The sequence below is a fragment of the Manduca sexta genome, chromosome 27 (genome assembly GCF_014839805.1).
Source record: "Manduca sexta isolate Smith_Timp_Sample1 chromosome 27, JHU_Msex_v1.0, whole genome shotgun sequence".
Classification (NCBI taxonomy): Eukaryota; Metazoa; Arthropoda; class Insecta; order Lepidoptera; family Sphingidae; genus Manduca; species Manduca sexta.
Window position 1 is genome coordinate 16,788,850 of NC_051141.1, and position 24,717 is coordinate 16,813,566.

General features: G+C 35.3%; 1 protein-coding gene across 3 annotated transcripts in view; it reads left to right on the forward strand.

The window, feature by feature from the left end:
* Positions 1-14,645, forward strand: part of LOC115439915 (serine/threonine-protein kinase prp4) — a 29,118-nt gene extending 14,473 nt beyond the window's left edge. For 2 of the 3 annotated variants that reach the window (XM_030163986.2, XM_030163985.2), the window contains exons 2-10: positions 6,194-6,248; positions 6,720-7,851; positions 8,024-8,164; positions 8,300-8,584; positions 8,724-8,812; positions 8,882-9,028; positions 9,271-9,539; positions 9,647-10,023; positions 11,597-14,645. In XM_030163986.2, coding sequence (XP_030019846.2) covers positions 6,238-6,248; positions 6,720-7,851; positions 8,024-8,164; positions 8,300-8,584; positions 8,724-8,812; positions 8,882-9,028; positions 9,271-9,539; positions 9,647-10,023; positions 11,597-11,803 — 2,658 coding nt within the window. In that variant the 5' untranslated portion in view covers positions 6,194-6,237 and the 3' untranslated portion in view covers positions 11,804-14,645. Of the gene's footprint in view, positions 1-6,193; positions 6,249-6,421; positions 6,553-6,719; positions 7,852-8,023; positions 8,165-8,299; positions 8,585-8,723; positions 8,813-8,881; positions 9,029-9,270; positions 9,540-9,646; positions 10,024-11,596 lie in introns of those variants that run through there. The other variant, XM_030163984.2, reaches the window with a different exon arrangement.
* The last annotated feature ends 10,072 nt before the right edge of the window (positions 14,646-24,717 follow it).

The following is a 24,717-nucleotide window of genomic DNA, read 5'->3' on the forward strand; positions in this document are numbered from 1 at the left end:
TAAAAGTTCCTTTCTCAGTTTAATGCTGTTTACTCTATTCATTTTGATGTGCCCAATGGTTTAAAATTTTATAAAAAATAGCGTATATGCCGACGCGAACTAAGGAAAAATACATGTTTTGCTTGTGATAATACAAATAATACAGTCAGGTCTTAGGTAATGTAAATAGAATAGTAAATACTAATCCAGGCCAACCTATTCCTCCGTCAAAGAATTTCTCTTTATGAAGACTAGATTGTTAAATGTACTTATTGTCGAACAAGCAGACTTTCGTTGAGGATAAATAATAATTTGTATGCAGCACACGTCTATTAAATAAATCGTTTAATTTATGTTCAAATGTTTTTGAAGCCATGAACATTTATAGTACAAACTACAAATTACCTCAGCGTCTGAAATAGGGATTTCAATCCGGAAAACCGGATCTAGCCAGTTTTGAGATCCACCGGATCCGGCGAAGATGATCGGATCCGGCTACGAATCCGAAAAGTTAGTTAGAAGTAAACGAAGAATCAGAAAAACCGGAGCTAGCCAGTTTGAATATTCATCGGATCCGGCGTAAATGATCGGTCCGAGTACTACTGAATTCGTAAACTACTAAACGTAAAAACCGCTGAACTGAAGTGGTTGGATATTTAACACTTAGACCACGTCCCGATTAACATAATATATGAAGTAAGTAATTATTTTATCCCGGGTAGGTAATTCTTATGGCTGGATCGGAAGCAACATTTATATAAAATATAATAATTACCCAATTATCTCTTTTAAAATACTATAGTTTCATACCTGCGTAAACTTTCATTCATTTTATAATTCATAGGTATAAATAAAAGTATTTTCATAGAAATTAAACATTTCTTTTACGAATTTTACCCCATGCACATAACTATCTTATAAATACATAGTAGATATTGAAATAAATAGGAAAAACAGTAATGCGGCACCAGTCAGATCAAGAGCGGATTAGGCCGTATTGAAAATCGTGCTAGGTTGCAATCCCTCGTCAGGTATTTAAAATAATAATCACATATTACATTTTGGGGAAGTAATTGAAATACGAATACCATATATGTATTTGTATTTTACTTACATATTTTAATTATTACAAGTAATTCAAATATTGCTCAACCCTGTGCCGTCGACGTCCAATTAGGTACATTACTCTCTCAAAGCAGTGGCGTGGCGTAGTTAGGGAGGGGGAGGGGCTTGGTCTACACTTTTAGGGAGGGCTTCAAAATGCATAAAATTGAACCTTTATTTTTTTTTACTTTTGTTGCATGTACCAGTGTACAGGCTAGGGAGAGCGCGTGTGATCTTTTTTTGTTTTGTTGGAATGAACCATTTTTTCCATTTTCCTGGTTCTTTGTGCGTAAAATTTTGGGTCCGTCACGGGCGGCAAGAATCAACGCTGCGCTACTGATTTAATGCCTAGCCTTTACCTACACTAGGTACGTCATTTTTAATAATAAAAAAAGAATACGTTAATTGGAAATAATTATTTTGTTTACAATTACAATTATATCGGATATAAATTACAAAAAAATTGGCCAAAAAACATTTTTATTACTCAGTAAGATTGGCATGGCAGACGGGGTTTTTACTAAAAGAAGCTAATTTATAGATATGCGTGGTCCCGAACGTTTCTGTTTTGAACTTGTTAAAACTTAGTATTGTTTAAAATCGTCACCTGCTAGGAAGATCATTGTATCTCATTTTTAGATTTTTAATGGAGAGCGCGTTAAAGTTGCAAAAAAATCTATAATTTATTATTAAATCCCATAACTCAAAAGCTATGTTTATTTGAATTTATTAAGACAGCCTTATTTTTAGCCCTCTTTCATATACTTTTGTAGTTAGAACGTTAACCTACTACTATATTTAGCTTGGAAAATGACATCGTAACTATCTGACTAATTGTCGTCTCATCTAAACGCACTATCTAAATATTGTGCGTATTATTAATTATTTACTAGTTTTATTAAAGAAAATAATTGTATCTCTGAGATATCCAATATACAATTATGTTTGGGGCATTTTTGAATTACCATTAAAATAAAAAATATATACATATATTATTAATCATATTTTCTTAGTTTATTTTACGGAAACAACTTTGGGTTACAAAAAAACCCTTAATTAGTTCATTTACAAAAATACCTACCACATTAATTACGGTAATAAAAAAAGTAAAAAATAGTTCTTCTGTTTTGTCTTTCCATTGTCATTAACATTACAATATACTAGGTTTTGCTCGCCGCACCTCTCACGTGAAAAGCCTGTTAGAAAATGATTTCAAACACTAGCGATTTATAGCGCCACTTACATAAAAAATCATGAAAAACTTTTATTAATAATAATAATATCAGCCCTGTATTATATACTTGCCCACTGCTGAGCATGGGCATCCTCTACTACTGAGAGGGATTAGGCCCATTACACTCTATTAAAGCAAATTATGGGGATAAAGAGTACCCTATGTGTTAATCGAGTACATAATCTACCCATGTGCCAAAATTCCTCCAAACCTGTTCAGCTGTTTTTGCATTTACTTTTTATAAACATCAAAAGATTTTTACAAAGTTTCGCATTAATAATATTAGAAAAAAGTAAGATAAGATTTAAAATAAGATATTTACAAGTTATTTTTATGTGCCCCTATAATATGGGTATCACTGATCACATTAAAGGATTTGTTGAGAAAATTAATAGTAAAGAAATATTTAAAAAACAAGCTTTTGTTTAAATGTTCTAGTAAGAAAAAATAAGCTTTAAATTAGAATCCGACTTTGTTTTATACTGTGAGGAGATAAAAAGCTTGTCACGAGATTTACTTTTGTAGATAATACAATAATTATGGAAGATGAACTTGACAAAGAAGAAGCCGAGACGAATGTTAGCCGGTTGAAAACCCAAGGGCATGCAAGTCAGCCTTTTCTCAAATGATGTGTGTATTGTTTGTGAATCATCGCTTGCTTTAACGGTGAAAAAAAAACATCGTGAGGAAAGCTGCATACCAGACGGATTCACTATAAAAAATTTGAGGTCCTGTGACGTCTGCCAATCCGCACTAGGCCACCGTGGTGCACTAATGCCTAAACTCTCTCAGTAGTAGAGAAGACCCGTGCACATCAGTGGGACAGTATATAATACAGAGCTGATATTATTATATTAATAAAAAATTACAACTAGGCACCACTTACTCAAGGCACTCAATTCGATATTTTGTAAGAATTACTCACTTAATTTATGCACAGTTTGAAATAACTAAATGCCAAATTTAAGTTAAATAGGCTAAGCGGTTTCATTTCTCCCCACTTATAACCACTTTATTTGAGAGTTAATACTGAATACCACATACATTTTTAGGACATATGTTGTCTAAATGCAAAATTTCATCCCAATCGGACCAGTCATTTCGGAGGAATGAATTACATAGAAACATATACAAGTTTAGCACGTTTAAATAAGCAAGATACCAAAACTTTTTTTAAACAACTTCTGGCAAAGGCTTTATTTATAATAAGTTAATTTCAAATTATTGGCTATCAAGTTATTGATTCTATTTTTCTTATTAATTTTATGTTTTTCATTTATTTTATCAATGAAGAAACGTCATCTTTATCAGAAAGAATAAATCAGATGAAAGTGCAATGATGTAAAATTGACTACAGTAGGGAGTCTTGTATCTAAATGACTTTCTGCCATAGTCAATGACATATCGTTGATGCTAAGTCTGCTCAAGAAACATGGAGAATGAAGACAAGCAAATTAGAAGATAATACAATTAAATATATTGTATATTGATTAGAGATGCAACGAATAGCTGTTTAGCCGGATACCTAAGCACTTAAAATACATTTACTCATTCATGATACGGGCGCTAATATAGTAAAGCGTGTTCGTTTGGCTCAGCATGATTCTGCTAGATATTTTATACATACTCTTCAAAGAGCTATAAGTGAGTTGCTAAAAGTCCATGCTGAAGCAATGATTGCTACTGGAAGACGACTTGTGACTCCAATCACTCTTGCTTATTAATCTATACTATTACATAAAGCTGAATGTTTGTTTGTCTGAACGCGCTAATCTCAGGAACTACCAGTTCAATCTGGAAAAAATCTTTTTGTGTTGGATAGCCCTTTGTTCGTGGAGTGCTATAGGCTATATATCATCACGCTATGACCTATAGGAGCGGAGCAGTAATGAAACATGTTGCAAAAAACTGGGAAAATTTATTTGTTTCGAGAGCTTCCGTTGCGTGCGCTGCGTAAAAGTTAACGATGACGACAACAACGACAACGACAACAATGATATATGACGGGATTGTTCCTCTTTAAAAGTTCTACAAAAATCACTACATAGTATAAAACATATATTATAAAACAATGTCCCCCGCTGCATCCGTCTGCCTGAACGTGTTAAACTCGAAAACTACCCAACGTATTAAGATGAAATTTGGTATGGAGACAGCTTGAGACCCTGGAAAGAACATAGGCTCCCGGTAAAATATATAGCGTGACTTTTATAACCGAAAACCTTTAGCCCGAAAAACTTATAACGCGGGCGGAGCCGCGGGCAAAAGCTAGTAAGTAAATAAAACAATTTCATTACCTAAGAATAATTAGTTTTTTTACTCCAGTATTAGATTGGCCGGATACCCGAATAGGCGCTAGATATCCGGTATCCGACCGATAGTGTTTAAGCCGCAGGATAGACCGGATACAGGATAGTTACCGGATATCCGTTTCATCTCTAATATTGATGCAAATGTTAAACATTGAAATATTACTAGTTTTAATATTTTATCGTGGTTTTTAGTTTTATTGTTCTCCCAACATTTCGATGATTTTGCAACTCTCATAATCACGAGGCGGACTGACTTGTGAGCCGTCCCAGGACCCCAGGCTTGTGCAAGTTTCCAACCATCTATCATATACATAATTCGGAACGTTATATTTAAAAAAAAATAGAATTGTAAAAAGTAGGTAAATTTTGTAAAGTGGTTTTTTCGGAAGACCAACACCTCAATCCGCCTTGTGTTCATGTAGGGTATAAAATCTTACCCTCTTATTCATAGACGTTATTTATCTAAGGACGGAGCATTGCTGTGATAACAAGTCTGTTTCTCAGTGCTGACGGCATGGCAGCCTTCGCAGTGCGTAGACATAGGGCCGATGTGATTGGCTAATATTGAGATACAACTCGAATCTAGTTGGCTGTCAGCTAACAAAGCTGAGACACAGACTTGTTATCACAGCAATGTTCCGTCCTTAGATAAATAACGTCTATGAATAAGGGGGTTAGAAATTAAAGCTTTAAGAGAATAATGAAAGTAAAAAACCGAGACATAATCCGAAAACTAGTTTTATTCTAATATATTGTATGTGCTTTAATACTCCATTTTTAACCTTCGACGGAAAAAAAAGTGGTGTTATAAGTTTAAAGGTGTGAAGCTGTGACGTGGCATTGTAGTTATGTATAATTTTTTATTATTTTTGGTATTGGTTAGTGATTAGTTCTCGCAGTTGAAAGAAAATGTAAAATAATTAATAATCATGGATATTTCTGCCTTTAAAATTTCGTCATATTAAATTTTAAAGGCCGAAATATCCATGATTATTAATTATTTTTACGTTTTTCTTCAACTGCGAGAACTAATCACTAACTAGACGTGAATTTAAATTCTTTACTTGCCAATACTTGTTTAGTTACCCAGATTAAAGCCGAAACAAAATGTATGAAAATGGACCTTGAGCTACCACCTTAATATAATTGTTTTGTCAGCATAAAAATTATTAGTGAATCTTTTACACTGCTCTTAAAATAATAAACCTATTGCATTATGTGATATCTTCAACATTCGTAGCAATTTTCAGCTCTATAATATTATTTTTTTGTGAGCCTTCTACTATTGCGCGAACTCGATCGGACTATAATATGTTTAAAATGCTGTAATTTATACTCGATGGCTTGAATCGTTTTATACTAGTGGCAAGTGCCGACTTGGCAGCATCGTGCCGCAACTGGTTTGTGTTGAAATGAAGAGTGTTGTTTAATTTTAGTTATTGATAACTTCTATGATTTCACTCATTAAAACGAAGATGAAAAATCACCACCGTTCTTAATGCTCACCTAATGTAAAGTTCAATATCATTGATAAAGTTATATTACTTAATTGTTTTACTTTCAGAATATTCACGGTGTTTATCATTGGACGAGACACAATCTTAGATAATGGGAAATGAGTAAGTATATTCTTATGGTTTATTTATCACTTAAACATATTAATAATATACATTTATTATAAAACATCATAGGTCTGTAATATGTCGTCGGCAATGAGTTCGCTTCGTTTCGATTTTATATTGGTATGTTATTTAAAAGAAGGTTGGAAGAATGATTTTGATGTTTTGTCATATGAGTTGTCATATATTAATATAATAAAAAATATACCTAAATATGACATACTAAACACATTTTAACTATGAGCAATTCAGAAATTACAATAAATATATCAATAGAATTTAAATCCAAGAATTCAAAAACAAGGTAATGAATCAAATTGAAATTAAATACCATTATACAATTTATCTAAACATCAATTTGATTACATGGTCACATGTTACAGAATTAGACGATATGTTGTGAAGGAAAATGACGCAGGCGAGCCGATGTTGCATGAAATTTTCGTAAGTACAACCATTATTTGTTTCCAGGTCTTTATTAGATGAGAAGTCCAAAAATGGCGACAAACACGATGATGACTCTAAGAAGAAAAAGAAAAGCAAAAAGCTTAAGAAACGCAAAAGAGTCATGGAAGACGATGAGGAGAAGGCACATAAGAAGAGAAAGAAGTCAAAGAAGGAGAAGCGCAAGAGTCCCCAACCAGAGAGCGATATATCACTTTCTGACGTGGAGGATTTAATAAAAAAATCTAAACAATGTAAATCGTCTCGTAAGCATTCATCAATAGATTCACCGATGATAGAAAATACTAATTCACACCATAAAACTAAAAATGGAGACGCTAAATCTCATAGTCAAAATCATGAGAAAATTTCCGATAAAACGGAAACCCTGGAAATCATATCATCAAATTCTGAGACTGAAAACTACCAGGATGATTGCGCTAGTCCTGAACTCACGATGATAGAAGATGACTTAAATTTGGAGGAACTCATGAAGCAGAAGGAGCTTCTCCAGGCTAGGTTAGTAGCTTATTATTCTGATAGGAGCGACGATGAAGGCGCTCACGCCAAAGACAAAACAGACGATGTTGTATGTATAAATGATGATATAAAATCCCCTGTTCGTAAGAAATCAAAGAGGGATCGAGACCATGACCATTCGCGAAGCAGTAAACACAAATCCAGTAAAGACCGATCCTCAGAGAGGGATAGACATAAGTCAAAAAGACATGAGGAAGATCTTCGGGATATTATCAATAGAGAGTCGAAAAGAGAGTTGGAGAAGAAATTTGAAGAAAGAGATTATCGCGACAAGAAGGACCGAGAGCGTCGGAAACATCAAGAAGAAAGGGAACGAGAAAGAGATAGGGAAAGGAAAAAGGAACGTGAGCGGGAGCGAGAGCGAGAACGGGAACGAGAGAGAGACAGGGATAGAGACAGAGTGAAAGATCGTGACAGAGAAAAAGAGCGAGACAGAGATCGACGGTCCCCCGAATTTAGGCGAAGAGAGCGAGAACCATCGAAAAGTCGGAGGAGGTCGCGTGAGCGGCCGCCGAGTCGCAGAGAGCACAGACATTCCGAAAGAGACAGGCAAACGCGAGATCGCAGCCGGGACCGACACCACGACCGCTCCCGAGGCGACGCCAGAGATAAGAGAAAGGTACGAGAAAAGTAGCAAGATAATGTTTTAATACAGAATTAAATTAAAAAACAGTTGCAGCTTCATTGGATCGCTTAACTACTTCAGAGCTGGTTGGAATATTTAAGTAACCATTTGTAACAGCATCATGTAGAGCCGTGAATAATATGTTCATAATGACGTTCTTTCCCAGAGTTCACCCAATGAAGTGCCTCAGTTAGTGGCAAGCTCGAGCGACGAGGAGCTGAATATTGATATCAATACTGATGAAGATGAAGAAACAGAAGAGCAGATTATCGAAAGGAGACGCAAACAGAGGGAACAACTCATGAAGGTATACATGACACCGCTTATTTGAAACACTTCAATCTTTTTAAAATGCTGCTTTTGTAATTATAATCGTGTAAAAGGAATGAGAAAGATTTGCCAACATTTATTAATATTAACCTAATTCATATGTTTGCTGCAGAGGCTAGGTGGTGACAACCAAGCGAACCACGCTAATTCCGTTCCGGAACAGCAAACCATGGCTGTCACTTCCCCAACAAAGTTAGGAAGCACTAAAAATTATGATGCATCTGACGACAAATCAGAACCTGCAGAAGGAGAAAGGACACCGAAAACTGAGACGAAAAGTGATCAACTCATCAAAAACATTGACGATGAAGCGACAAGTGGCATAAAACTTGAGAAGTCCATCAAAAGCGGCGAGTGGGACATGTTTGCTGATCAGGACAACTTCGACAGTGTTGATGTGAGTATTATGACGAACGTGAGCTGTGTCATGCCGCGTTATAATTATAAAACGCAAAAAAGTATAACTTCGTGCTGCTTTATGGGCGATAATCTTAACATATTCTGGGTTATATTACATTCTTTGTTTTTTATTTCAGACTCCTACTGCCGGTAAGCCTAGAAGTAAAAACGTATTGGAAAATCCATCGCTTACAGACAACTGGGATGACGCTGAAGGATACTATAGGTATGAAAACAGTAATGAGGCTTTAAAATAGAAACATAATGGAATATGATAAACTCTCTCGTTTCGCAGGGTCCGAATAGGAGAAACTCTGGACAATCGTTATAGCGTTTACGGGTACACAGGACATGGCGTGTTCTCGAACGTAGTGCGCGCGCGCGATCTAGCTCGCGACAACGCTGACGTCGCCGTGAAGATTATTCGCAACAACGAAATTATGTATGTCCTCATAATCTCCTACGTTTTAGTATAAATTAGATAAATTTTTGTATCTTTTTGAATGTGTTGTCCAGAGAGACCGTCCATCATGAGCAGTGGCTTGACTTTGTTCTGGTATTGCTGACATCATAAAGCGACGCCGACAACTTATACACCAGTTTGGTCAACAGGTCATGTGATAACGCAACAAAATATAGTAGTCGCTAATATGCAGTGAAATTTAATATTGATCATTTGTACAGGCACAAAACTGGTCTTCGCGAGTTGGAGATTTTGAAGCGGTTAAACGACGCGGACACCGATGACAAGTTCCACTGTCTCCGTTTGTTTAGGCACTTCTTCCACAAACGACACTTGTGCATGGTGTTGGAGCCGCTGTCGATGAACCTGCGCGAGGTGCTCAAGAAGTACGGCAAAAACAGCGGTATTCACATCAAGGCCGTCAGGAGCTACACGCAACAGATATTGTTGGCATTAAAATTGTTGAAGAAAACTGGTATATTGCACGCAGGTAAGTTTAATTTGTGTTAAGGCGCAACAGAAGACTTACTTCTCTTCGAGGACTTAATTTCATTTTCCTTGCTGCAGTATAGATGTTAACAGTTTTTACTTTTTTAGACATAAAGCCCGATAATATCTTGGTGAATGAGAGCAAGCTGATGCTCAAACTGTGCGACTTCGGCTCCGCGTCTCACGTCTCAGACAACGACATCACGCCGTACCTCGTCTCACGTTTCTATCGAGCCCCGGAGATCATCCTCGGTGTGAGCTATGACCACGGGATCGACATGTGGTCCACGGCTTGCACCATATACGAGCTGTCAACTGGCAAGATCATGTTCAGCGGGAAGTCAAATAACGAAATGTTAAAATACTTTATGGATTTAAAGGGAAAAATTCCAAATAAGATCATCAAGAAGGGTCATTTCAAAGATCAACACTTTGACTCAAACTGCAACTTTATGTACCACGAGTTGGATAAAATTACCGAGAGAGTGAGTACCTTTACAGTATATCAGTTATATGATTCAGTGATAAAGATGCTTTATAAAATTATAACAATGTTACAATAATACGGTGATTCGTGATAATATACTTTGATTTCTCCTGAAACAAGTAGGGACAGGTAAAAGAACCACAGTGCCATATAGGTACTGCAATATGCATAATATAGTATTATAGTATTATAACTTCAAAGATGTTGAACTTAATGTTCCATGCAATATTGTTTTTGAAAATTGTTACATTATTTTGTTATGGATATTGGTAAGTATGGGAAAAATTTGTTAAATGGCGTTACTTTACCGATATTCATCATTCATCAATGTATAGTTCCGAATGTTAATTAAAAAAAAATACTGTTCGTCTATGCGATTCTTGGTACTGTATCTTACTTGTTTACTTTTATCTGTAACTGCGAGGTTTTAATATATTTTGAAATAGTCTTGAAGACATATTCGCCTTTAAAACATGATTTGACTTTATTAGGACAATTTACAAGGAACATTTTCGAACCAATTTAACTAATACAACGTGGAAGTTTGCGAAAATGTTTGGATGTTTGTTGAAAGTAAACGCGTAAATATCTTAACGGATTTGGATGAAATTTGGCACACGCATAGACCGTGTCCTGGATTAACACGTAGGGTACACTGTATCCCAGTAATTTGCTAAAATAAATTTATTCGCATGGGAAATAAACATTTTTTTTTATTTGGACATTTAAAATGACCTTAGCTGCGATCATACAGTCTGCAGTAATCAGGCAGAAATATATGCTGCGCTTTGTACACTGTACTGTTTTAGGGAGCCTTGTAACAAGAAAGGCATTGTATGTGGGCGAAGCCGCGAACAATACCGAATCTGATACAAAACAAAATATATATCCATTATAGTATATTCTGAAATGCCTTTCCAAATACGGGATTGTTTTAATGTAGTAATAAATGTAGTAAATGTTTCAGTATACATTAATAAGTTTCTATTGAGTAACGAATTTTTGGCGCGTTGTATAAATATTTTTGAATATAATCACTATACAGGAATTATTGCTAACATATATTATAAAAACTTACTCGTCGCGGTAAATTATACGATTGTATAAAAATTTATAAAACGCGTTGCTTTTTTTCAAGACGGCGAACAGTGCACAATATATTTTATAAAAACTAATCAATAAAAAGAAACATATATTTGTTCCGAATGATAACTAATGAACCAAAATTGAATGAATTATGCACTTCGTTTCGATTACTACTTAACATTGTTTTCAACAGATGGCATTACATGTTTCATTTGATGTTACAAAAATCAATTTCAACAAAAATAAATACAAATTTTATATCCATGATATGCCCATTTGTAAATGACCGCACGATGTACGAGCGGGAATGTGCAAATATTTACGAATAATTAAAAAAAATAAACAACCAAATCTTTAAACATCCTAAAATAATGTTTACTTTCTTTCTATTGTAGTCTAATTTTTTAATAGATACCCTCCAATAAATGCGGTTATTACATCGGCCTGCCGTGGGTATCACCTGAACATATTTGTTTTTTCTACAGGAAAAAGTAGTGACAATTTCAAGTATAAAAGCGACGCGCGACCTGCAAGCGGAGCTGGCGCCGGCGCACCACCGCCTGCCCGTGCCCGAGGCCAAGAAGATGACGCAGCTCAAGGACCTGCTGGAGCGCATGCTGATGCTGGACCCCGCCAAACGAGCGTCCGTCAACCATTGCCTGGCGCACCCTTTCATACAGGAGAAGATATAATGGCTATGCTTAACTTGTCTGCTTTAACTGGACCAGGTGGCAAGCGTTTAAGAGTATAAATCAGTCCGATATCCGCGCTCTCCACTTTGTCGGTGGGTTTGTAACACCGCAGGTCCCGCGGAGTAGTATAGTCCAAATGTTGATTTTAATGAAACTTCCCCCCCGATGGATAGAAAACAAATATATCGGTTTCACTCGTAGCTCGGCACACTGTGAGATTACGCCCCTGAGCATTGCGTTTGCGGTGTGTGTTTGCTTATTTTTCTTAATGTTTATATATAATGCCAATAGTTGTCTGTCACTAAATTCAAATGCCGTCTTGTCATCATGTTGTGAAAATTGTTTGATTGTTTTAAACTTATGGTAGGTTTTGAATTAATTACATAAATTCGTTTTTATGTCAAGTGAATGATCGTGGAGTAATATTTAAAGAAAATGTGAAATATGTGATATAAAAACGTGTCGGCTTAATGACCAAAAGCGAATTTTAATGGTCTAATGTCCTTTGGATGAAGATAGGAAAGCATCAGAAACAATTTTGTAAGGCTATTAGAGTAAACGAATTACGTAATTTAACCGGTTTAGGCTACAAAATAATACTAATTTTAAAAAATACCCTATCAGCGGTGTGAATAGTGTTTGTCATTAGTTTTATCGATATTTAAATTTACATTCACAATTTTATGTTCATAAAATTTATAAATGCACTGCTAATATAATAATGCATTAAACGTATTTTGCTAGATGCGAACAATGGGTTAAAGATACCGAAAAAGAAGACTTTGTTTACATACTCATTGGAAAACTACAACAACTAAAATTTTTGCAGTTATTGCCTGTCAAAGGAAATTACTGCAAAAAGCTCAATTAAGGAAAACTACTGTTCTATCTGTATATCTTTAGACTAAAAGTCGGCAGAATCATTGACACATTTTATATAGTGATTTTATTACTAATAAACTATATAATTCGACTATACATTGGATTATTTTTCTTCTTACACAAACGTTAACTGGTACTTGTCAGAAAATTGCCACGTAACCATAGTTTAAACCGAGAGTTAGCTTTGGCGTTGGTGGTTATTTAAAATACAAAATGAACAAAATACTAGTAACCCTACATTTCTGCAGCGACATATTTATCGATTAAAAGTGTGCGTGCCTGTAAAATGTACATCCCTATTTAAGGTGATCATATTGGCAGCTCTTACATTACGTCATGGGCCCCATATTTTTTTTTATATTAAGTCTAGTACATGTTTCTGAAAGCGTCGTATTGTTTTTTCTAAGGAACTGCCCTCTTGTGCCATAGTGTTACATTATCTTTGGACTTACTCACAAGACGCGATAAACGTCGATGGCATTTCAATTTGACCGACAGACAACTATTGATATTAGGAAGGAAGAGTTAAGAAGAGGAAGGAAACAGACTGTTAACGCACTAAGCTTAGGGGGTGGGAGGGGATGTAATCTCACAGTGGATCAAGCGTAACACCTAATAACATCATACAAATATAATTAACAACATGTAAATTTTATAGTGTGTAATTATAGTGTGGTTTCAGTAATTATAAGAGTCGTCAATTGCTTTTTTCTTACTACTTTCAAAGCTATGAAATTATCCAAGTATAATATGAAGCAATTTGAAAATTATTTTAACCTAGCAGTGTTACAATATCACCCAATGTACACTTTGCCTTCAGATGAAATTTGTAAACAACATAGATAATAGGGGAATAAAATTGATATTTGTGAATATTTTATAAGCATTATTTTCTAAAGTTTAGTTGTATTTGTTAGCACGCGTTAGTAAAAGTGCAACAACCAACGGTTGTTATTCTATGGTAAATTTTAGCCATAACGTGCACAGTTTAAAATGAAAAAAAAAGGCCATCGGATAGTTTCTGGTTTCATTTATTGAGTAAAATGAGATACTTACATTGCTTGCACAATGTGTTGTACGTATATAATCATGGTAATCATCTATGTAGACTGTAGCGGGATAATGCTATATTCTATGCACATGGAAAGCAACGGTCACGATGTAAGTCTCCGTGCCACTACATTGGCAATAAGCGAGCCTGTGCTGTGAATGGTTATCATCCAATGTTCTGTCCCGACATACCCTACTGCAAAGGTATCAAGTATATTATGTCACACAAACTTAAACTCTGCTGTCCTGCACATTCCTGAATATTTGCATGCATTTTCCTTGAAGCTATGTGTACTTTGTGAACTTTATTTTGCATATTGTAAGAGTTTCGCTTTGATTTAGTAGTTAATACTATTAAGTGCAAAGGAACTTATGTTAAAAATTGCTTTTTTAGATAAATTGTGTTTATTGATATCAAGAAGCCGAGTCTACTGTTACTATACTTTTGTTGGAAATAGACTGTTACCACAAGAGTAGGGCGTAGCCTGAATGGCAAATCAAAGGAAAATCTCGCCATTTTTTAAAACATATTTGTTTTGTTGTTTTGGTGCAGTAGAATCGGTTTTACATAAGTATATATTTATTGTATAAAATTGCTGCATATATTGTTAGTTCCTACGATCTATTGCTGACATGGTCTCGAGTTACTAATGGCCTTTATGTATCTGTATGTAATGTGAATGATTCATTTCGTTCTGGATTGTTTTGGGCCGTAACAATAGCTAAAATTTGAATTCTATTTTTATTTAATATCAACAAAGTTTGTGTTACATATTAGTGAATTCATAATCGAATAAGACATGGCGTGCAGTCTGCTGACTAGGTACTCCAATAGTGTTAATGTTCTGTGACTTGATTGTTGATTTCTTTACGTCAATATTGCTGATTAATAAAATGTTTAGGTATCAAACGTTTTTTCATGTTAGCTGATTTAACCTGCATAGCAGCAAATGATGATTAGTGTCTTTTTACCCAGAATTCCTACTAATATATGAACCCAAAACTATAGATACAGTTACAATATCATCATTCAAGTATTTTTGAGTAATGTGGTAAAATAACAAACCAAATAAACTACATCTACGGCTTTATAAGCAAAAGGGAAATATTTTTAAATTTCTTTGTTATTTATACTTTGGTACCGTGGCTAAAGCTCTACGATGGTATTAAATCTCTATTAAACCAGCCCTAAGTCGCAGTAAATGGTGAAAAATCTACGGCCTTGAACGTTGCACGATAAAATTAGAAACACGCTTGCAAAGCAACCGAAACTCATATAAAACCCATTATAAGTACTTCGCAACATCTAGCTAACTATTAAAAATAAAGTATTTGAGATGCGTTTTAGTTACTGCAAGATAATGTTAAAACGAAAAATGACAAAATTTGACCGTCGCAAGCGCACCTGGTAATATTTCGGCACAATAGTAAAAAGTACTTCTTTTCTATTCTTTATTTCGAACAAATTCCAACTAACTTTAAACTTATTCCATGATAAAGTAGCAAAAATGTGTACGTTAGAATAATTTTAGACCCCTACATTTATAGAAATATTTAGAATGAAATCTGGCGATGAGACTCATAAAAATAACTTCATTGATTCGTCAATAGAGGTGTAATAGGTAGCTTTCAGTTGTCGTTCGTTGATGTAAAGGAAAAATAAAATATGGTCATTCGCGGTTATACTTCAAATTTCAATTTGTTGTGAAAGAGAGACAAGAACACTGGATTTTTGACTACTATTTTTTTCTTTTGGGTGCGTTCCAATTGAACAAACAATTATATATCGTAAGCGTTTATTTCAAGTGTAATGATGAGGTAATATAAAATTATAAAAAGCTCAAAATCGGAAGTCTAAAATAGAATAATTTAATTCAATAGGCTCGTTTTTTGGAGTTCTATCTAAATAAATTATCTTGCATGACATGCCCTATACAACGGCGGACAAATTGAACTTTATTTTATTAAACAATCCCTTTATTCATAAGGTAAATAAACTTACAAGGACTGTTTCAAAATCTCAATTCCAATATATAAATTCCGGAAGTAATCATTTATTAAATATATAAAACCATCCCTCAATGCGGGATTCGAACTCACTAACTTCTTCTTGCCATGCTCAATAATCTTTTGCAACGCCACGAAGTTAATTAAGTACCAGATACAAATTACTGTATTAATTGGCAAGATTGTTATATTGAATGAAAACTTATTTTTGTAATAAGTGCTCACCTTCACAGAAAATGATATATTTTTATCTGTTACAGTGCAAGGGCCTTGTAAACTGTAAAGTTTGGATTAGCTTCAAATCAATACTGCACAAAATCGAAACTATATTAATTTTTCATAGCTGACAGCAGAATCGATAGGATGTCCCATGTATACTCGCCCCATTGCATACATTATTTAGAAGTTCGACGCTCATTGTCAGTGGTTAACGTTGTCGCCTTTTGCGATATGTTTATATCAAATATTGGTATAATAGAAATGTTGAATATTAGCAAATAAAATATTCACATCACAAACATATCTGTCTAAAGGTGACATAACTATTTTGAAAAACCAGGCGCTTTCTGTCATCGATTTTTTTATAGATGACATAAGCGAGCATTGTATTATTAGTAGGTATCCAAAAGACTTCGTAGTAAGTTAGGATTGCTGTCCCCCAAGTTATTCTTCAACATGGGAAGGAAACTAGTACTGACCCTTCACAAAATATATACCTACTAATGCTTATATCGCAGAGGCTTAGAATAGTATCTTCCTGTATATTACCTATGGTCACAGCAACATATTTTATTAATATTTCATACTAGCTTTTGCTCGCGGCTCCGCCCGCGTTATAAAGTTATTCAGGCTAAAGTTTTCCGTTATAAAAATAGTAGTTTCCCGGGAGCCTATGTTCTTCCCAGGGTCTCAAACTGTCTCCATACCAAATTTCATCTTAATACGTTAGGTAGTTTTTGAGTTTAACACGTTAAGGCAGACAGATGCAGCGGGGGACTTTTGTTATATTATTTAGAACTTTTTAAGTGAAACAATCCCGTCATACATCATTGTTGCATAACTTTAACCGTTTACGCAGCGCAGGCAACGGAAGCTCTCAAAACTCATAATTTTCCCCGTTTTTGCAACATGTTTCATTACTGCTCCGCTCCTATTGGTCATAGCGTTATGATATATAACTTTGAGCACTCCACAAACAAAGGACTATTCAACACAAAAATATTTTTTCAGTTCGAATCGGTAGTTCCTGAGATTAGCCATTACTGCTCCGCTCCTATTGAATATAGCGTGATAATATATAGCCTATAGCTCTCCACGAACAAAGGGCTATCCAACACAAAACGAATTTTTCAGTTGAAACCGGTAGTTCCTGAGATTAGCCATTACTGCTCCGCTCCTATTGGGTATAGCGTGATGATATATAGCCTATAGCACTCCACGAATAAAGGGCTATCCAACGCAAAAGAATTTTTCAGTTTGGACCGGTAGTTCCTGAGATTAGCCATTACTGCCCCGCTCCTATCGGGTATAGCGTGATGATATATAGCCTATAGCACTCCACGAACAAAGGGCTATCCAACGCAAAAAGAATTTTTCAGTTTGGACCGGTAGTTCCTGAGATTAGCCATTACTGCCCCGCTCCTATTGGGTATAGCGTGATGATATATAGCCTATAGCACTCCACGAATAAAGGGCTATCCAACGCAAAAAGAATTTTTCAGTTTGGACCGGTAGTTCCTGAGATTAGCCATTACTGCCCCGCTCCTATCGGGTATAGCGTGATGATATATAGCCTATAGCACTCCACGAACAAAGGGCTATCCAACGCAAAAAGAATTTTTCAGTTTGGACCGGTAGTTCCTGAGATTAGCGCGTTCAAACAAACAAACAAACAAACAAACAAACAAAAACAAACAAACAAACAAACAAACTCTTCAGCTTTATATAATAGTATAGATAGAGAGGAGCGTCACGTAATGCCTACGTCTTCGATAACTGACCACGAGCCGTGTGACCAGACTTATGGAATATTAGATATCACAATGGCCTATCCATTGTACTTATGTTTTAATTTTTTTACAAATCACGATAAAAACTGCTGGTAAAATAAAATATCGACCTGGACGTTATTATTTATTATGAATTCTTTCTTCAGAATTCACCGAATGACGTCGCGCAATTGGCGGCCCATCAACATCAACTTAGAATAGGAATCACCATAGACTAGAAGATCATCGTCAAGAGGCCAGTACAGGCCCACTTATAAAGGTAACTTCATGTTCATTATCATTATTTAGGATTCCATAACAAAATAAGATGTTCCGGTGTAATCATATCTATACGTTCGTTGTCATAGTCATTGTATTCGAAAATATGTATTGGAAAGCTGTTTGAGAGAGAAATTTGGTAGGTATTAATATATATGATGACAATTCCCACCTCGAAGGGTAAGAGTATTTTGAAATAAACATGCAAGTGATGTCTCATCTACCTATATGAAATGAGGAATGAAAATAATTTCTTTTGCCATGGTAAAAAAGTTATGTGTTCGAATTTTAAGAGAAATTTACGAATACCTAAACCGGCAAAGCGAGCATTCTATCTGTATATATATGTGAGATTCTCAAAAAAAAACATAAAGCATATATTGAAAGAGGGTCTTTAACATATACAAACTTTGAGGCGCCATCAATTAAAATAAAACTAAATTTCTGGTAAACGTAAATGTTTTTGCTTATTTTATCTTTAATTAAAATGACTATAAGTACATCCTGTAACAATTGTATCAGACTTCCTTGGAGTTAATACAAATACTAGATAGAGAAAATAAAGAGCAACAATCATCATAAGTATATGTTCTATGTACTAGATTTGGCGTTCCGAACATTCATTGCGTTCAACTGAATCGAACTGTAATCCATTCAAACGTATTTCAGCATGGTGTGAATATTGATGCGTTTGGTTGTTTACGGAGTACGCTCATAATATAAAAACGCGAGTCTAAGTGCAAACCTGGGTGTGAATAAAAAATATTAGTCAAATAAGTAAAATTATTTGTTGTACAAGTGAATAAATAGATTACGACAGTGAAGTTTTGGTCGCCATTTCAGTTCAGATTTAGAACAAATAGTTTATATGGACGTTCGTGTCTATAGAATATACGTCAATGGCAATAATACATGTTACGAAAGGGGAAATCTGAATAATAAGGCAAAACTGAAATGTCACATGAGTGAGTCCTTACGTAATCCATTCGACTCTTAGCTCAAAAACAACGTAGAACGACGGAAACTTTAATTGTACACTGAAATTCTAAAAACAGATCAATCCCATTATGGAATTAGTTACATAACTGTTATAAAGCCCGTATATCGTCTATCGCAACAATTTCACTGTTCTGTAGAGTAATATAAAGAGCACTAACGTCTATAATTTCTATACTTATTTTTCAAAACTCTTAAAAGAACAGCCAGCTGAAAATAAACGCCTATCTATAAACAATAGCAACGTTCTTCGAAACTATTAAATATTATAGGATAAATTTACCCTGCGCTTTTTGCATTAGGACATAAGATCTCAAATCTCACTATACCAAGTAAGTACATTAGTTCCATTATCCAACAGCGGATTCTTATGTCTTTTTGACACAACTGGCAGAAGCTGCTACCGGCCTAAGAGGTAACTGGTATTATGGTATTTGTATCAAAATATCCTATATCGTGTTGAATGTACATTATATACTTTTAATCCATTATATTATAATACTCTACTTTGTAAGTACTTAATATTTGTAACTTCTATAAACTCGTGTTATACTGCGTGCGTCAGCTCGCAGGCGCTTATTCGTGCGCCGCGGGTTCATAACATCTATGGTTGACTAGGCTGTGTTTTGTTTTCTATCGACGTATGTGCAATGTATTTACAATATACATGCCTACCGTTGCTTGCTAAGACCGTCGACAAAGCTTAACCAGGAAGCAGAATGGTAAGGATTTACTAAGAATTGGAAAAGCACGCGCCTGCAAGCATGAAGATAGCAAAGGTCCACTGAGGCCTAATTGACTTGAGAAAGGAGTCTGTTCCCTTTCACGGCTCTTTGCTTTCGTCAATACGGCTTCATTGGTGCCGGGAGTTCGAAGAAGTATGGCTGATACAACGATGTGAAGACTACCCGAAAATAATATTCCCGCGCTGAGGAAAAATAATTTCGAGTCGAGTTTGGCAAAACGGGCTTTGGTGGGATCAGTTTGCGCTTGAGTTTAACCCATTCGTGATCTTGCCTGATAGTAAGATAGCAAATGTGTTTAAATTTTCTCCCTTTGTAGTTACCTATATCTTATCTCCTTTCTTACAAATATGAATGCGCAAATTTGTGAAAATGTTTGAATGTTTGTTAAAAGTAAACACAGTAACTATTGCACGTATATGGATGGAATTTGGTACACGGATAGATCATGTCGTCGATGTCCTAGATTAACACATATCTAACTTATATCTCAGTAATTTGCTACCGTCAAAAGTATTTGATTTTGTTTATAAGTAGATGGCGCTGTAGTTCGCTTTACTGATTTTTGAAGTTAAGGGCTTTTCATGCGACGAAGTCCGAGCTGCCGCTAGGTATCTATAGATTTCATTAGGAGATGGATTTTTAAACTAGATCTGTTAATGCTCGCCAACCTTACGTTGTCACAGATTCATCGGATTTTATGTCAGTATTACCGAGTAAATACGGAATATATAGTGTTTAGATGTTGTCAACCCAGATACCGACCAGTAACTGTCTGCATGTTAAAATAATCACCCGGCCTACACGCTGCATCTATGAATAAGTAAGTACGGTTTCTAAGACAGGCTTTTTCAATCTAATTTTAAACTTTGTCCATTTTCGCCATCGGCTTCTCAATCGTTACTGTTTTTCACAATCAATGGATCTGCGAATGATTTGTGGTCGCCAATTCTACAAACTCAATAGAGTGAGGAATAAACTGTTTAAAAATTATTTAAGATTTAATGAAAACCGAGATTATATTTCCTCATCGCGTCTTTAGATAGTTTGAAGACATTTTTGCCTATTATAATTTTGGGATGAAAAAAGAAGAGAAGACCGAAGAATAACAAAAGCTCGTAGAGGTAAAATTGACCTGAGTATGGAGCTTGCTTTTAAATTGCAACTCCCTATTTGGGTTAATTAAACTTCTTTGATGCTAATTTATTTAAGAAGACGGAATAGAAATCAGTGAATCAGGATATAAAATATTTCGATTATTAGAAGTTTGTTAAAAAAAGAGATTAGTTCAGATGTGTGTAAGTGAAGAGGGTCAAAACTCAAAAAAATGTTTTATTGCACTTTGACTCCTCCGCTTTTCACTTAAAGAGATAGTTATAATTAATGATGTTGTCCAATAGGGAAGGGATGGCAATATTGTGTATGCCTACTACAAAAAAAGAACTCATCATGCCCTCCTGGATCCTATCGTAACAAAATTTTAATTTAATTTCTTGTATTGATTATTAATATCTAAGGGCCGGCGCATATACGGCGGCGCGCAGCAGAACATGCTTGCGAAGTTTTCTAAATGTGACACGTTAGACGAATTTCTATTTGAGAATGTGCGAGCACCCTCGACACTGCATGCGGATGCACGAGTATGCACTAGACCGGACAAATTGAGACTATCGTCATTCGTTTTGCAATTTTTCGACAGTCATAACGTTTACATAAATTAAAAGGAGGGATTGAGACGTGCTGTTCGCTACACGAAAGTAATATAAGGTACGAGTGTGGACAACAAAATGGCGGCTCCCGGCCATATCGCACAACCGTCCTTTCGTCAAACCAGGCGACCGAAAGCGGATGCGCGCGGATTAACGCGCATGCTCGCGTAGTCGCGTACCTGGGTGCTACCATTCGCATGTAGTCGCTTTGATATTCTTCAGGAATTTATGTTATGTTAACTGATTTTAAATATTATTTCAATGAAGTCAATGTCGATAATAGTTTTACAGTGTAAAGTTCTCTGCGCTGCGCTCCGCCATGTATGCGCCGGCCCTAAGAACCTATCTACAATATATTATAGCTGATATGGACTTATATGTGAAAAAAAATCATTTCAAACCGAAGAAATTCAAGACTCAAAAGCTTATAGAGGTAAAATTGACGTGAGTAAAATGTCCGTGTGCCATTGTGACATCTGTCTTGCGTCAATGTAACTTCTGTAAGATTAACTCATTCAAGAATTAATAAGAACCTCGATTTACAACGAACGAAGAATACTGTATGTTGATTTATGCATTTAAAATGTAAAATAGCCTTAGATTTTACTACATAAGTATAAAAAAACTGTTCCTGTATTGCAGCTACACGTTTTTGAATGGTTTATGATACCAACCAACGATGGTTGACCTGTCATGGTTTATTTTGTACTTTCGTATTTGTTTACTAGCATTTGCTAGAGACATCTGTTGTTTCAAAATAAAAATGCGTTTAATTTTTTTTCGCAGATGGCAACACGTAAATATAGAAGTACGTACACAATACACATCACGGTACAGAGGAGTCACCACGATATAGAATGCAAATATAAATAGGAAGTGCCATTCGTTGGTAAGCGTATCACTCGAGAACAGCAGAACCGACTTGGTTAAATCTTATTTTTGAAATGCCCTTAATATTTCGAATAGAATTTGAGAATATTGGAACAAACGAGAATTATTTCAAGTGTTTTTCCCATGGGATTTTCCTATGAATTCGCGACGATAACCAGTGATCTGAAATTTGGATTTACTTGTTTATGTTTAATGTTTTAATGGTCCTTTGTGGATTTTTTTTTTACACCTAAATTATGCGACGAGCTTCCTGCGTTCTTCTTGATAAACGACACGACAGCCCATAAACAATAATACCATGCAGTATATTGAATTACAATACACTGCATGGCGCTATTACAACATACTAATTTCCAATATCACTGACTCCAATGTCATATATTATCCTGCCATGTGAGTGATCTGTACCTAATTATCATTGCTTATATAAGTTGTGATTGTGCACGTAAACCCATGCAGAAAGGAACACCTAAAAACATATAAGTTTTTTGGTATTAATAGACTATCCAAGAGGCCCATTACCTGTAAGTACCTGTCCTTATAAGTTTGTATGTTGTGTGATGGAATATTCTTCGTCACACCTGATCACTGAGTGCGAGTAAGGATTATAGCAATGTCTAAACATTGTTTTTCCACGTACTGTAACTACAAGACAAATAAAATGAACAGCTCAATCCTTATTGAAGTGCAATTGACACGGCTAGGGACTCTGTATGCCACATGAGTCCCTTGTTTGTTTCAATATCATTTTGATAAGTTTGTCTGCTTAAGTCCAATACGTGTGAAGATTAGAAGCTAACATCGAAAGAAGAAAATTCAATAGATTTGCAACAACACTGGTACCGTCTCCTTCCAGTAGACGTGGCCTCATTTTTTAACAATTGCTAGCGCCACGCCGCGCGTTTATTTAAACGTGCGCCTGCTCGGGCCGAATCTACAGTTCCGCGCTGCAGCGATATTTTTAAAATACCATTGCAGGTATTAAGATGCAAGTTTTGGAGTAATCAATATCCTTGTCAAATCTCGGATAGAGCATTATGGGATTCTCTTGAAAATCAAAAGAAAAAATAAAATCTAATACCTACCTGGTTGGATAGAAGACCTCAAAAATGCTTTGGTAGTGCAATGGAATTTCATGTAATGTTCTAATGATCCCGTAAAAAATGTAAGTATATGCTATATTAAAAACTTGAAAAAATTAATCACTTGATATGTTTACTAATTTGATATGTTAAATAATTCGTGTTTTCTTCAGTTTATGCAATATTTTTAGTTTTGTTTTATGTTTCATTTTGGTGTTTAGCGACGTTTTTTAAGCTAGTTTCTTTACAGCATCTATACCCAATATGCGGCCCGCTTAGCTTTTCTTTTCTTAAAAATTATTTAAAATAAAGAAACTTTTCCAAAGATCTATTCTATAAAATAAAAACATTTGATTAATTGTACTTATTTCTAACTTTTTATATAAAGAAAACGTATAATTCTAATTATGTGATAAGATACTAAAGAAAATCAATGAATTTATGTTTTAGCCCGAGGCACTATAACTAAGATATTTTGCGGCCCGCATACCAAAAACTTTAGCACGGCTGCATTAGAGACTAGAGTGACGCCGTTAGCATCGCGTTTCTTTTGGTTCGAAACGATAGGTCTGTCCCCGAAAATTTACATTTTCAATTCCTCCCTATCTTTCTATTTGATTAATTTCGTTGCGGGATAATGACAAACTAGTTTTCCCTGAGACTCGCCGAGCTTCCCTACTCGGTGTCATAAAATGCGTGCCACTGCTGCTCCTGGCTTACAGGAGTTGTAGTGGTGGGTGTGAGGGCGGGAAAGTCTTTGTCCCCGAGAATTCGAAAATTTATTTTTTTTGGTATTTTTTTCAAATTCAGATTTGGAGTAGTGGAAAATCCTTTAAATCAATCACAACATAGTAAAAGGTAGAAGAGGTTTAAAGCGCTGCATCGTCTGCAAGATTTAAAACTTCACAGTTAAAATGAAGAAAATGTGACGATTTCTGGTCTTGTAAAACTGACTGGATTTGAAATTTTGTTAAGATAATCAAATTTATTTAACAGTAAATAAACGATATGAGAGTAAACATTGAATTCTTATTTATTGTATGTAGGTACGTATCTACTGTAAGTCAATGACAATTATCATCATTAAAGCTAGATTCGTACCTCTACGTTAAGGTTAGGGAAATTTTTGTAGACACCCATGTTTTCTACAAATGTAGGACCGAAGCTAGCTATATGGATTTTACACACGCACATGCATACACACCCCTTTATCTAAAGGGTAGGCAGAGCTGCAACTGGTGCACTCACTTCTACGCTAAGTTCGTCCTATAATGTGATAGGGGGTGA